The sequence below is a fragment of the Centroberyx gerrardi genome, chromosome 8, assembly GCF_048128805.1.
Source record: "Centroberyx gerrardi isolate f3 chromosome 8, fCenGer3.hap1.cur.20231027, whole genome shotgun sequence".
NCBI lineage: Eukaryota > Metazoa > Chordata > Actinopteri > Beryciformes > Berycidae > Centroberyx > Centroberyx gerrardi.
In genome coordinates, this window is record NC_136004.1 from 29,148,631 (window position 1) to 29,164,062 (window position 15,432).

The window sequence follows — 15,432 nt, forward strand, 5'->3', positions numbered from 1 at the left end:
TACTTTCCTTGTACTCCAATACAATGTCACCTTGGGAGGAGGAGAGCCTGCATTTACCTGTCCTTGGTAGGAGCTGCAAACACACACACACAAAGAAAGAAGCAAGCCTCCTCCTCCAAACGCTACAAACGGTTACTCAGTGGTTTATAAACATTTCCTATTACTTGGCCATGGAAAAATGTGCATTTGCTGTTAAAGGATAAGGAGATTTACATTTATTCAGTTTCTAGAGAATAATTCATTGAACACAACTCTATTTGATGATCATACTGATAGATGATAAGCGATACAAATGGATATATATCGCCCAGCCCTAACCTTAGATTCACTGTACCACAGCTTTGTTATAATTGAATGTATAGCGGGGTTGGATCCACTCGCCTTTCAACTCCATCAATTAAAATATGAACAGAAATTGCAGTTTATTTACTAATGATAAAGTATTCATTCACATGTATTTGTTAGCAGGTTTGATAGGATAGTCTTCTTATATCAAAAGATTTTCAATAATTGAATTTTGAACAAGGTCCACTTCCTGAACTGACTGGATTGAGGGTGAATTGAACCAAACACTGATGTATACATGCTGGAACTCAGCCCCTTTTTTTATTTCTATTTATTTATTTATTTAATGTTATAAATATATTTTTTGTGGCTCTATGTGCTTTTTGTGTTTTTGTTTTATACCAATTGTTATTTTATGTCATGTTATGTGTCTTTTGAAAATCAAGAAAAGAAGAAGAAGCAAACACCCACCTACACACACACACACACACACACACACACACACACACACACATAAGAGCAGGAACCTACACATGTCCGGTCTCGTGGGCCACGACGAAGGCGGAGGAGAAGCCGTCTTCATGGTTGAGGGTGCAGCTCCGGACCGGGTGGCACATCCCCGTCACCGGAGCGTAACCTGGAGAGGGGGGGGGGGGAGAGGGGGAGGGGGGGGGGGGAGAGGGGGGGGGGGGGGGGGGGAGGGGGGGGGGGGGGGGGGGCAAATCACGTCAACTCAAATTTATGTGTAAAGTGATTTTAACAAAATACATCACCAAGTACTTTACAGAGCAACAAAGGACACAAATACAATTAAAAACCAAGAGAGGACGAACACAACATGGTCGCTGGAAAGGACAGAGCTTGTGTGTGTTTGGCTGTGTACGTGTGTGTGTGCGTGTGTGTGTGGGTGCATTTCGTGCATGTGCATCATGAGCATGGATATGAGAGACAGCAGGAAATTGATAATACAAGGGGGCACAGAGCGGGGCATCCAGCTGGGAGAGGAGGGAACCAATGTACTTAAGTGTCCTCTTCATGATTATCAATTATGATAGAAACTCATATTTGTACTTTTCTCTCGTTTCCCACTTTAATATTCATAGCATTCGCACAATATCATAGCAAGCACCGCAGCCATATTGGTGACTTTAGTAACAGCCAGGTGACAGCAGAGCAGCTACAGCCTGCAGTGTTAACAAACCTTTGTTGTGCCAAAATCCCCTAAAACACGGGTTTCCCTGACACCGTGTCATTGTTTAGTCCTCAGTGTGCGTTGTTGTTTTTGTCACTTTGCCCAAAGTAACCCACCTGGATGCCGCCTAATGAATGGAGATCACACTTGTTTGTGATCTTATTATCTCAAACCACAAGCGTCTATTGATTCTACAAGGAAGTTGTTTGGCTATACATCAGTCATCATTTATCAAAAGCATTTCCTCCACGATCATTTCATGGTGCGGCGGCAAAACAACAAAACACACCGAGGACAAAATGAGGACGCGCCGCCAGGCAAAAGCAGAATTTAGGGAATATCCATTTTGTCATAATACCGGTAATGCTAAGCTTTATTGATCGAGTTGGAATCCAGACCTCCAATGAAGCCAATCTTTCCTCCACAACTCCTCCTAGATCAATTCACTGAATTAGGCGTAACTACTTAGTAAATCCTAGTTATACAGTCTCAGCTGTAGTGCTACCAAAGTCAATATCAATATGGCGGCACTTTTTGTATTTCCAGGTTTTGCAAACAATGTGGACTCTAAAGTTTTCTCCACTCCAGGTTATTATCGTGCACTAAAACTAAAACTACGAACAAGACTAGACCTGTGTTCAAAAACACTGTCGGTCGTAAACTGAAATAAAAATGTAGACTTTGTGAGAAACTAACTGAAGTAAAACTATCTTGTAACGCTAACTAAAATAAAATAAAGATATCCGTGAAATGTTTTTGGTTTTTGTCTTTTTGTTTACGTACAGGGTAAAAAAGAGAAATAATTTTTGGGAAAAATAATTTTTGGCCACTTTTACTAATATTTTTGCTAATTGAAAAATGTACAGTATGTACATAAAATTTTAAAAAGATTTTAGGAGTTATTGTTTGTATTACACAATACCTGTTCTGTTCTGTACTCATCACACCTTTAAAAAATAACACCTTACCAAAAATACCAAAACTGGAACTCAAACTTAATAAAAACTAAAACCCTGAAATTGAAATCAAAGTGAAAACTATATAAAAATAAAAACTAATAAAAAAAAATAAAAAAACACAAAATATAATAACCCTGCTCTTTTGTAAGAGGCCCCTTGCTCACAATAAAACTTTTTTTTTTGGCAAGGTCACTTCTGAGGAGATGAAAGAAACCGTGTCCACATCCCTGCTCTCTACTGCCAATAAAATACAGTTATGATGTGAGATGAATGGAGTGTGTTGTGGGGAAAGTAGAAATATTGTTTAGCCCACATTCATTATTCTCTGAGACTTTGATTTCTCCTTGCAAGTCTGCAAAATAAAGTTTTAAAGTCAAAGAACTATCTGAGTCACCGTCTTCTAATCAACACGTTTCAGGGTTCAAAAGAGGGACAAGGTGTACTTACTTTGATTTACTTTGAAATATAAAATTGTGGGAACAGTAAGAACTAGGAAGATAATGAGAGAAAGGGGAACAGGAGATGAAACCTGCGGTAATAAAATGACCGATGGAGTTACAGAGAACAGAGAGGAACAACTGATAAAAAAAGAGCAAGGTGAGAAAATGGGTGAGAGACAGTGAGAGAAAAAAAAAAAAGAGAGAACAGATGAACAGAACAGATGACCGGTCATACAGGATGTTCACGTCACAGAACTTGAATGAATAGAACGGTCTTTCCATTTCAAATCAACGTTCCTGGACGGTCGGAGCGGCGGCCATTTTTATGTGTAGGGGCCAAGGAGGGGGCTAGTTTCCACATAAACCGACCAACAGCAAGTCGCTGAGCTGAGAAGGTTTCGCAGCAGGAACCAAAGCAGTGGAAACCTGGCGGAGGCTCCTTGCAGCTGAGGTGAGTTTCACTCTGCCTCCACTAGGTGGAGCTCTGCTGCCAGCTGCTGCTTTTTAAGTCGGTCAAAAGTTTTGACGTCTGTGCAGTTAGCAGAAGTTGTTATAGTTGAGTTAATCTGTTTCAGCCGATATCCATTAGCTGTTCGAAATTAGTGAATGCTAAATTTTGTTCTTCACTAGGTAGGCTAAGCTATGTTAGTTTTAAATATTAAAAATTTTAGTATCAAGTTAAAGGTAGCCTCGCTGTTTGATGATGCTTACCAGCTTGATGCTGATTTTGACTAGAAGAGCTAGTGAGAGAAGTACAGCATTTGATAATGCTACGTTAACCTCGTCGCTAACGTCAGCTTTCAGGCCTTAATGTCCAGACTTGTGTTGTCACCATAGCAACTAACCCTTAAAATTCCACAGTCACCATTTTATGTTGTAGCTACTAGCCAAATTACTTATTCAAGTTCCATTCAAAACGGACTTTCTTTCTGAGTATGACCGATACATGACCTTACAAATAAAAACCAAATGGCTCCAATTTAGTTTGTCATCTCACTTCTGTGCAAAGATGTTTATTATGGTGGGTGAATACTGGGTGAACTTTAACCGGAGAGAGAATGGGAGGGAGAGGACAGAGAAAAGAGAGGAGGCAAGTTTTAATGACGTAATGAATTACTAATCCTTTCTCTGGCTCTCTCTCTCGCTCTGCTGCTCTCTCCAGCTCTCCCTGCACACACAGTTCCCTCAGACCGTTCCCCTCCAACACTGACAGCCCAGTGTTGGAAAGCACATGCAGGATCCAAGCTGTCTTGTTAGATTATTCCATTTCTTTTGTTTATACTTAATTAGGTGACATCAGCATGTAAATGAATGGAAGGGCTTGAGAGCAGGACTGCGGCTGAACAGCGTCCAAAGGTTGCGTCTGTCCGTGGGGTTACAAAGAAATCGAAACTGCTGGAGAAGTTTCAACCTTTACCTCACACCAGGGTCCGAAATTAATGGCAGCTCCGGGCAGAAATGCCCCGGAAAGTTCAAAACTGCCCGTGAAATTAAGAATCAGGGGACAAAAAATGGCACTGATAATTAGGTTCACTCTTTTTTGCATGTCGCTCTGTTCACATTTAATTTGTTGCGTTGCCAAAGTTTGACATGTGAATGTGACTACTGACCCCCACAGGCCACCGTAGGTGATTTGAGGGAACCTATGACTTAGCAATTCTTTACAGGCCGTTCTGGGCAAAAACTATTACTTTTTGATGAGAAAACAACCAGTACGCAGCCTGAAGCGCCAGAAAATAGTGGCACCATGCAGCCAGCGGTAGAAGAAAATATCGACCCCACTGTGTCAACAATATTAAAACAACAAATATAGTAAAAAAGTAAAAAAATTGAAGAGTGGAAGATGGACTGGTTGGGGAAAGCAGTGGGAAAGAAATGTAATGCAATGTTTAAGATCAAACAATCTTAGTGGTACCAATTGAGCAATATGCAATGCAAATGTATTATTGCATAGTTCAATAAAATTGCCCCTGAAAAAGATCAAAATACCCCTAAAGATGAGATCAAGGGGGGAAATAATGATCTCTGAAATAAAAGTGAATTTTCTTACTCTGTTTCACAAGTCTTTGCAGAATGGATTTACATTTCATGGAGGAGGAAAGGCAAAGTGACGCAGCGAGGAACTCTGAATGAACGTTCTGCAAAAGCTGCTCTGAACAAAGTTTTTTCCATCGAATTTGGGAAGAGTTGGTGATTTCTAGTTTGAATTGTTGATACGGATTACGGTTAAGAAACTTGAGTAAAGAAACTGTCTGAGAAAGTTATTTCAGCTGCCTGCATTTTTTTAGTTTTTGCCAATGTCTAAAACTTTCAGAGATTTTTTTTTTTTTTTTGTACATTTTTTTAAATCCCTTTCCAATTATTCAAAAGTTGGTACTTGTTTTTCACAGTTGTTGAAATTTCGTGAATTCCTATCAATCTTTTTTTTATCTAAATAAAAGCCAGGATAGTGTTGCCTTTCCCTGAACAGATGACTCATAAGTTCATCTTCAAGTTGTGCAGTGCACTTAAAGACAGTCTCTACTTTTATTGCAAAACCGAAACTATTCCGAATCCCAAAACTATGTTAAGTATGACTGATAGGACCTTGCACTTCAAAACCCAGTACCTCACAATTTTGTCTTCTTACTTTTTTGCAAAGATATTTATTGGGTTGAGTTGTGCACAATGGTCTTTCTCCCAGATAACTATTGCAAGGCTCAGGTTAGTAATAATAATTTAATCTTTTATAAAATCAGGGAAAAATCAGGGGAATAATATGCGGAATAATATAATCAAAACCAAACAAGAGAGACAAAGCTTCAAACAAAATCTTGCAGCTTGGTCTCTGATGTTTATGACTGCTTTCATACTTAGGAAGACACACTGAAGGTTTAAGTATTGCGACAGTACGATCTTCACAAAGGATCCAATGTGATCCAGTGGGATTTGCCTAGTGTTTACTGTATTTCTATGGTGTGTGACGGTTTTGATTCGCTAAGCAGGCGAGACAGAGCAGGCATCTGCAGGTACATCTTTATTAACAAGTGTTCCTTTACTGAAATTTGGTCAATGCGGTCTTGCTTTTGGTTATTTCAGCCTGTAAAACTCATTTCAAAGCATGTCACACTCCAACAGGGATGCTTAATGACATTTTGCTGTGGCTCAAAACCCGACATTGGGTCAAAGAACGCCTGCAGAGAAGTGATTGTTGGATGATTTCCCCGCAGGCTGCATTGAATTAATTCTACCTTTGACTAATGAAGTTTTACAGAAGGCCATGAAGTCAGGCGTCTTCTGATGCTCTTGATGGCATCAAAGACATGTGAGACAGGCTGGGGTGAGAATTGTCTTTGTTGACTGATTTTTAGACAAAAGGTAACAAGCCAGGTGACTTCTCTCTATTTCTCCCTCTGCTAAATTTCTGCCTGTAGATTTTGGCTGGAAATGGATGTAACACAGCAGCCCTATATCATCATAAATCACTTTGTATTCATTCAATACAATACTGCAGTACAAATGGTCAAACCATGCCAGTCAAACCTTTTTTCTTTGGAGGATTAACTGTTGGCTAACTGTTGAGGGAGGAAACGGCAGAAGCTCTTTGGCTCATACTAGGATCAAATGAAAGGAAACTTCAAAAGCTTTTTCTTTTTCTACATCAAATGAAAGAGAGACAGAAATGCATACAAATGAGAAAATACACGCGAGGTAAGGATTCCTGACCTTCTTATGGAAACATAGGACAATGTCATTATGCCATTATAATGAGCGTTTCTATACATTAAACAATACTTGGTTGTTTTGCATCCTAAACGTTACAATTCAGAACTGTAATGGGGAGAGAAGATGACTCATGGGTCATTTTTGTATTCTAGTAAACAGTCTTTTATATATGAGAATAGCAGGAGAGAGGTGAAGTAAAGATATGAGGATTTTCCTATATGGAAAGTCTACCAATTACAGGTATCAGGTTTACTGGATCAAAAACTAAAAGTATTCATGTCACAACATCTTTCATTAAATTATATTCCAGAGTTGAGGTAATACAATACTTATGCAGGCATGCATGGATTACCTATTAGACCTGCATGACATGCGTCTGGATCCTCGGAGGCACCGAGGGCCTCGGAGGAGCACTGATACTGTGTTTGCATGCAGATAACAGACTGTGATATCGCACCAAATATTCAAGGCAAGTCTATTTGTGTAGCGCTTTATCAAAAGCACGTCTCTAAGCGCTTAACATAAAATATCATATACAATGCTACACCATGCACACTCACGCCGATGGGCAATTTAGAGCCTCCAATCCACCTGACCTGCATGTGTTTGGACTGTGGGAGGAAACCCACACAGACACAGAGAGAACGGACAAACTCCACACAGAAAGGACCGGGGGCCGAGACTCGAACACAGGACTTTAAAAACTTACATGGCCCCAGTGAATATGGGCTTCCCACAATTTCTAGTCTAAAAAGGCTCAGACAGACTTATTACAGACACACAGCCGCTTCTCTTTACTGATGCAGTAGCTTGTTGCACATTATTTGATGTAATGTATTGATCCCTCAAGGGTAAAATTCTCTTTTCCCAGGTTGGGGTGCAGTGTCAGCCTGTGAATCGCCCTGAAGCGGGCGGGGTTAAGTGATTTGCTCAAGGATTCTTCAGTATTTGTGGACACACAGGAGACTGAACCTCTGCCCTCCGCCTGGGGATGACCTCACTAACCACGGGGCTATCATTTCACCTCCTGTGTCACGCAGGCCGATGGTCAGGGAATGGACGTTTAGATTCAGAGCGAGAATGTCAAGGATAACTTAAGAGTTAGGAGGCATGGAAATCACGGGATCTCAATATGTAGTCGCTAGCCAGTTCCATTCCCAAAAGCATTGGTTAGGAGCTTCAGTCCGGGTTTGCAAATAGGCTTTGAAGTGTTTCAGGACTGTAGTGTTCACTGAAAAAATCCAATTTATGAAACTGCAGCTCTTTCAAATGCATTGAAAAGTCCTTCTATTGGTCCCAGTCTCACCTAGGCTATGTGTAGGGCTCTAATTTATTATATTTTGCCTATTTTATGAAAGATCAAGTAGGCTTAAGCTTGTAAGTGTGCCAGTTATTTGTTCTATTTTTTTCTGTCTTGCTTCTGCTGATCATAGCCCTTGACATTTTTATTGCGGGCTATTATGAAATCGAGCCTATAAACAGCCAAGTGTGCCCTCCCAGTGGTGAATCACAAGTTGGCTGCAGTGCATCCATTCTCTATGTTTCCTACTGTATATACTGTATATTTGTTCTGGGTTAAAAGTGTAATTCCACTGCAGGACTAATTTTATCAGAACAGACCATGAAATCCTCTATAACATCCAATCCATCTGGAGCCGGTCCATGACAACTTGATCTGATCAGACTGGCAGAGCGCTCTGCTTCAAAGAAGATATCCATGCACTGTGTCTTTGCTGATAAACTACTGAATGTAACATTAACAACGGCCTACTGATGCATTATATGGTGCTCATGCAGAATGTCTGGCAGTATATTTATGATGCTGTGGGACAGGAATCCTCATGGCCCCGTCTCTACTGATTCGACTTTCTGTTGGTAAAAGCTTCATCTTGCTCTCACATATACATTTGAACAGTAGTTCAGTTGTGTATCATAGTTGTCAGTAGTATAGTAATAGTATAATAGTAATATAGAGTAATATTTAGCATCATTTGCACAACTTCTCAGATCAAGTGGACACATGACTGGGTGGGAACTTGAAGGCTGACACACTATGTACAGGGTCAAATGCTGTGCTGATTGTAATAACTTCCCATTAATGTAATAATTTGCAGTTAATAGTGTATTATTGTCCTGTTGTTAACATATTCAATTTCATTGCATTAATAGGAAGGTTGAAATGTTTTACATGTAAGCCATTTGCAATGGTCACCAAAGCCTTCTTCCATACACATGTATCCCTTTTTCAGATGTAGCACCATAGTTAATAAGTTAGTTTGTGAATGGATGACAGTTGTGTATTACATTTTGACTCAGATCAGTTATTACATTTTTGAAATAAATGTAATAACGGTAATGTAATAATACCCAACAAGTTATTACATTATTAGTAGGTCATTTGTATCACATTCATGGGAAATTATGTTAACAGGATTATTACACTCTTAACTGGAGATTTGCTTGGAAGAGGGCCGAGACACTGCGCTCTCGGTGCGGTTATTTGGTGCCACCCGAATGTGAATGCCATTGTTCTCACCCGGCCAAAGGAAACGAACTAAAGAGGTAAACGCTCCAGAGTTTGAGTAAACCGCTCCGAACAAGCCTGGTGTGTACGCGCCCTAATAAGTCTGACAAAACCTAACTGCATCACTGAGGTGTGCACATGCCCCGGCCTCGTCAGGTAACCTGAAGCATTTGGGACTTCTCTTCTGTCTCCTCACAGATCAATGGAAAGCGAATGCAGCTGCTGTTTAAAGGGGCAGACATAACGGCATAAAGCCAGCTGAACGGGTCTCTAAATGTGCACACAGACCGGCTGGCTCTAGCTGGCTTGTTCTTACTGTTTCAGTTTGGCTGCTGTGGAGAAACTGAGCAGGGGGGCGAGCTGTCAGACAGTGTAAATTGCCTTGAGCCTCCAGCTTCTCCAGGTCTGCATTAATAATTCGGAGGAACTGAGGAAAGAGCCCAAAGAATGAAACCTCGAGCCCCAGTTTGAGTCCTGTGCTGGAATGAAGTGTCTCTGAGCTGTATTGCTGATCTAGAGTCAGTTTTGTATTGCAGATAATTATGAATGGGACGGTCAAGTGTGTTGTCATGGTCAGTGAAGGCAGGTCAATACTACCAGCTGGTGGAATCAGTACCTTATGTTGTGCATTAGATGGCTTTTCAGTTTGTGATTTGGAACTAGTACTGTTCTGGTTTTCTATGTTTAACTTCAATTTTAAGCCATTTAGACGAGACTCTGTAGGTTGTCTTGTTTGCCGTGAGATGAGTTTGCTTGTAGGTCTCATGGGTCCAGATGAGGTGGATGAATGTTTTAATAGCACGTGAGTGAGTGTGTGTATGCGGCCTCGCGTCAAGTTCAAATCAAAAAGGATAATGTAGGTTAGAGAAAATGATTCAAACGTATCAAAGTAACAAACGGTAATAAAAGGTAATCAACAAAACTTGGGAGCGTGGGGCTAAAAAACCTTTTCTCTGCACCATCTTTCTTGCTTGTTTGTCAGTCTCAGCCAGTAGAGCTTTACAGTATGCTGATTAATGGAAATGGCTCCAACAATTAAGTATGACTATCTCACAAGCAACCTGCTGCCTGAGGAAAGTCATTCACTGCAACAAATCTCCATCTTAACGAGTCATTTAGTCTATTATTGAGTCCTAAAATCGTAAACAAGTGAAAAAATCTGCCAGTGGAGTCAGACAATTGAACTTGTTTCCAATGCAAATCAATTTGTTTCAAGAATATTGTAGAATCAAGTGTCATTTTCTTGATAGTAGCGCAGTGATCTGCTTTATTCTGACTTGTTTCAAGATAATGACACTCAGTGAGACTGAGACTAAATGACTTGTTAAGATGGATGGTGGAGTATTATTGAGTGTTTACTAGTCCAAGATACGCACCTGTTTATGCCGCAACCTTTTATTTATGATGGTAACTTAGTGGCAGATTCATCAAGATGTTAATAGACTCTTCTCCATTTACAATCACAACATTTTCACAGCTTACACTGTGAGAACAGACTGGTGCACAGTGTGAAAACAGTCCGTTTAGGATGCAGTGTTGAATGCGGTGGACAGCGTCTTTATCTCTGGACATTTCAGCCTGCAATGTTCTCACAAGACCAACAAAATGTAACAAGCATATCGGTGAGTCACAGACAGTTCACTCACTCTCCAGACAGGATGTTACAGTCAGTGGAAACACCTGTGTCAGCAAACGATAAACAAGAAGTGGCTTTTTCTCCTTAGATGTCACTCTACTTCCTCTGACATGATAAAAAAAGGCAACATAGAAACAAGTCTTTTAACCCTGATAAAGCGACAAATGCAGAAGAAGCCTTCATTTCACACTTAAAGTCTCAAGGGAATGGCATTTTGACGGCATCTTGTTTCCGTAACGCCATGGTGCGATGGTGAGACGTCACCCCAACAGTCTACTGAGTCTCAGTTACTTGGGATGGAATGCTCTTCTCTGCTGCAGCCCCAATTTGTGATTTAGGCTGATAAAACGGCTGCATTTTTGCATAAAAGTCTGTGCAGCTGTGACATTTTTATAATAAAGGCTTCTCCTGGTTCTTCTGGCCTCAGTGGGGATACAATGAAATGCTGAATTCCATGTATACATTTGCATAATAAAGGTCTAGACAGTCTGACAGCGAAGATATGAGGGTATCTATTTATTTATTTATTTATGTATAGACATGTATAAGATTCAGCCAAACCACTGCAACTCAAAAAGGGAATTCTAAGGACACGTGAACACCAAAGGAAACGGTGAGCAAACTATGATCTCCAGCTGGTGATCGTCACACGGCAACCATCCATCAAGAGAAACAAAAATCAATAACAGTGTTAGAAGACAGAGAACTGTGTTAATGTGTTTTTCCATCAAAAAAACCCTCTCCTCATATAACTTATATCAGTTTCATGCTACTATTAAAGGTGTGTAAGCCGAGTTCAGGTGTGTTTACCAGGCCTGCCTGTCTTGAGAAAGGTCTGCAGACTGGTTTAAGATGCAGTCAGCTGCATTCTGTAACTCCTTACTCTCTTCTTTCATTGTTCATTGTGCACGGGCCCCGCCTGGGCACTTATGCAGGCCGCTTGTGAATAAGAATGGGAATATGAATGAGAACTGTGTTTCTCATAAAACACACCGGCAGGGTTGGCATGGTCCAGAGGCTGCCTCATTAGACTGTTTAGTAATTCATGAAAGTGAACAAGAGTCCATTTTACTGTTGTTTTTGTGAGGTGATGGTGTGTGTGTGTGTGTGTGTGTGTGTGTGTGTGTGTGTGTGCGTGTGTGAGTGTGGCCGTTGGCACCATTTGATCATTTGCATATTGCAAAGGTAATACACAGTCATTTAGACTCATAATCAACCTTAAAATCGTATTTTTCTTTAAACAAGTGAAGAATTCTGCCAATATGTTGAGATAATCCCACTTGTTTCCAATGCCATTTTACTTCTTACAGGAATCTTCTAGAAACAAGTGTCAATATCTGGAAATAATATGTAGAATAAGACAAAGCAAGAAAGTGACACTTGATTCAAGAAAAATCAAAATTTGCTTTGGAAACCAGTGAAATAATCTCACAACACTGGCAGATTTCTTCACTTCTTTTAAGAAAAATAAGATGAAGACTCAACACTGGATTCAATGATGTGTTAAGATCGACATTTTTTTGCAGAGAAAAAGCACATGAGCACAAGAACATTTCCAAACCACTTAAACTCTTAACTCTTAAAATACAGAAGCCCAGATTCACTAAAGGTCTGAACTGAAGCCATGCTGATCACTGACTGTACGCAATGAGTGGAAAGCTGCACAGGTCAGAAAATAAAGTCTCTTTGCTCCTGTCATTGTCATTCATATGTCAATTTTATTAAATGTCATTACTCTTGTGTACAGGTGAGGCCATGCAAATCGATGCATTAACACTTTGCAACACCAGCTGTAAGGCATATAGGATCTTTTGAAAGATGGGATACAGAAAATGGCCAAAATGGCTGCTATCATTGCTGCAAGACACAGGCGTCGTCGCCAGCAAATCAGGAAGCAAGTGAGAGAGTTTTCTGTCCTAGAATCTCAGCTCAGATCAGAGAATGCTCCAATTATAAAGCAGCTTCACGGTGCCAGGCTGGGCGGATTAGTCAAAGCAGAAACACGCAATTTGTGCTTGCAATTGGTGATGAAGGGGGGCTATTTGCTTTTTTCGAGGGCTTGTTTGCACCACAGCCTCATTTGCATATTTCATTTGCATACTTCTTAGGGAATGAGATGAAAACTCATAGCTCAAGCAACTAAGTCGGAGAGAAAGAACGCACAATTTGCCCTCGCGACGCAATCTTAGTGAATCTGGACCAGACTTCTGCAGGTGAGAACTTTGTCTTTCTTTGAAACTCCGTCACGTCTTGAACGCAGCTCACTGAAGCTGCCGGCTCAGACAGATCAGTAGTGTATATATGTGGTAAATGTGCAACACTAAATTAGAAGAATAATTTCATTGTCTTTCCACATCAAAATTAGATGTAATCACTCAAAATTAGACTCCCTCATGACAATCAATAATAAGAGTCAGTCCTAATTAACAAGCTGCAACCTTTGCCTGATGGAATGCTTTTACTGCTGGTGTTTTAGGAATAAACTACTGCAGTCAGATGAAGCAGACATGGCGGGGCGTGCTCATGCCGGTGGGGTCTTACCCTGCATGCCGGTGGGGCCGAAGCCCTGGCGGGTGAGGAAGATGGCGTGGTCGTGGTGCTCGGAGTGATCGGGGTCGGCCTTCTGCTGCACAAACGCCCAGCGGCACACGTTCTCCAGGCTCCGTGACGGGTTTCCCCTCTCGATGAGGCTGATGGACTGACAGGCGGGACAAGGGGGAGGACATGAGTGGCAAACAACCGCCGTCAAGCTCTAACTACACCAGCTATTAGAGGGGAACGGCTACGAATGGACCCTGACTGTGTAAATGCAGATGTTAGTATATTGTCAGCAACCCAGACTGCGTGCATTGTTAAGCCTGAATGGTAGAAGTAATGTTCAGTGTAGACGTGGAGCGAATGTGGGGCTTCTGGGGTGATAACAAGTGAATAGCAGGCATGGATGGTCAGTAATTTATTCAACGTTTTACTGTATTTCTTCATTATACAATGTGAAAAGAGAAAAAAATGGCAGGGAACACTGCAAAAACTGACAGACTTGTTAAGTTATTTTATCTTGTATCCACATTTATCCAGCTTATTTTTGTGAAATCACCTTACTGCACTGGCAGATAATTTTACCGGTTTCAACAAATTTGACTTTTTTTTCTGGATAATGTAACTTGTTTCAGGACATTTATTTGGTAAAAGTGAAATTGTCTTGTTTCTTCATTGTTTTATGATGATGATTTCTTGAAAGAAGTAATTTTGGCATGTATCAAGTGACATTTATTGAAACCAGCAAGATTATCTGCCAGTGCAGTGAGATAATTTGATTAAAAACATCACAAAATAAGCTTGATAGATCTGGAAACAAGTTCAAATCACTGGACAGCTTGTCATTTTTTGCAGAAGAATGATGAATCATACACTAGCAATCTTGCACTCGTGTGTTTTTTTTGTATGTGTGAAAAAGAGAGAAAGTGCTTGACCCCTGCAATCTGCATACATTTTCTTCGCTATTCAGCATCTCTAGCCCATTATAGATGGCTCTGCATCTGTCACTAGCATGCTCCACCAGCCTCTGTATTTTAGAGATACTGCATGATGGAGTGATTATTTGTCCAAATGGATATAGTGTCTTGAAAAAAATAAAGGTAATGACCTCTTCATTTCACATTTAGTATTTCAACACACTAATGGTAGGCACACAGCAACCAGACTGTTAATAGCAGGTATCGGTTCTACAGGTTCAGACAGAAGAGCATTTAAAACAGCCATCTAATGCGCTGTAGGAGCTAGGGAGTGCTGGTGTATTGTTTCCCCCACATAGATGTAGTTCGACAGCGCTGCACCTTTGCTGAATCTTAAGTACCGCTGGTGTGAAATTCTGGAGTTTCATACAACCAGAACCAAGACAGAAATATTAGTGACTTTCTCTCTGTCTCTAGTGATGTTGGGTTGGTGATTCACCCCTAGGAGAGAGTCTGTGTTTTCTATGTTTTCTAGGAAAGGAAATACAACAAATTGCTGTGCACAGAGGGTGTGTGTGTGTGCGTGTGTGTGTGTGTGTGTGTGTGTGTGTGTGTGGGTGTGTGTGTGTGTGTGTGGGGGGGGTTGTGCTGGCCCACTACAGTAACAATTCTACCATATTTCTTATAGATTTCCCATTTTATTCATGCTCTCCCTTTTCCAGTTCTTTTGGAAAATTCTACTCTATTCTACTCTAGAGTAGAAAAGAGTAGAGTAGAATTGGACTCCCATCCAAGATAAGATGGCATTCTCTTTAGCACCATGCATCCTAGCCACAAAGAGCTCCATATTGATAACATAGATATATAATATGATTGATAACATAAGATAGATATTTATTAATTGGGATTTTACGAGAGTATGTGGAGGGCTCCAACACAACATTTTTGCTGCTGTTAGGCCTGCTAATAAGATACATTTTTGGTGTAGTGATACTTCTAGTGAAGTCAAATCATTAAGGAGTAAAGCTGTGGGGGGCGCATGGCACTTCAACTCCTAAGATCAGATTCATTTTCCATATTTTTCCAAATCAAGAGCAGCAGCGGGGCCAGCAGAAGCTCGCTGTGTGACGGCCTCTGAAACTCACCTTGGCATATCCCAGCATGATCATCCTCACCAGGACCACGTTGATGTGGACGTCCAGTGACTCATCGTGGTAAATCTCATTCACCTGAGACACA

The 15,432-nt window shown here is 40.7% G+C and overlaps 1 protein-coding gene across 1 annotated transcript in view; it reads right to left on the reverse strand.

The window, feature by feature from the left end:
- Nucleotides 1-15,432, reverse strand: part of adamts3 (ADAM metallopeptidase with thrombospondin type 1 motif, 3) — a 134,446-nt gene that overhangs the window by 49,283 nt on the left and 69,731 nt on the right. The window contains exons 6-8 of the mRNA XM_071917785.2: nt 15,339-15,422; nt 13,283-13,439; nt 817-922 (exon numbers count right to left, since the gene is read on the reverse strand). Of these exons, the coding sequence (XP_071773886.1) occupies nt 817-922; nt 13,283-13,439; nt 15,339-15,422 (347 nt within the window). The remainder of the gene's footprint in view (nt 1-816; nt 923-13,282; nt 13,440-15,338; nt 15,423-15,432) is intronic.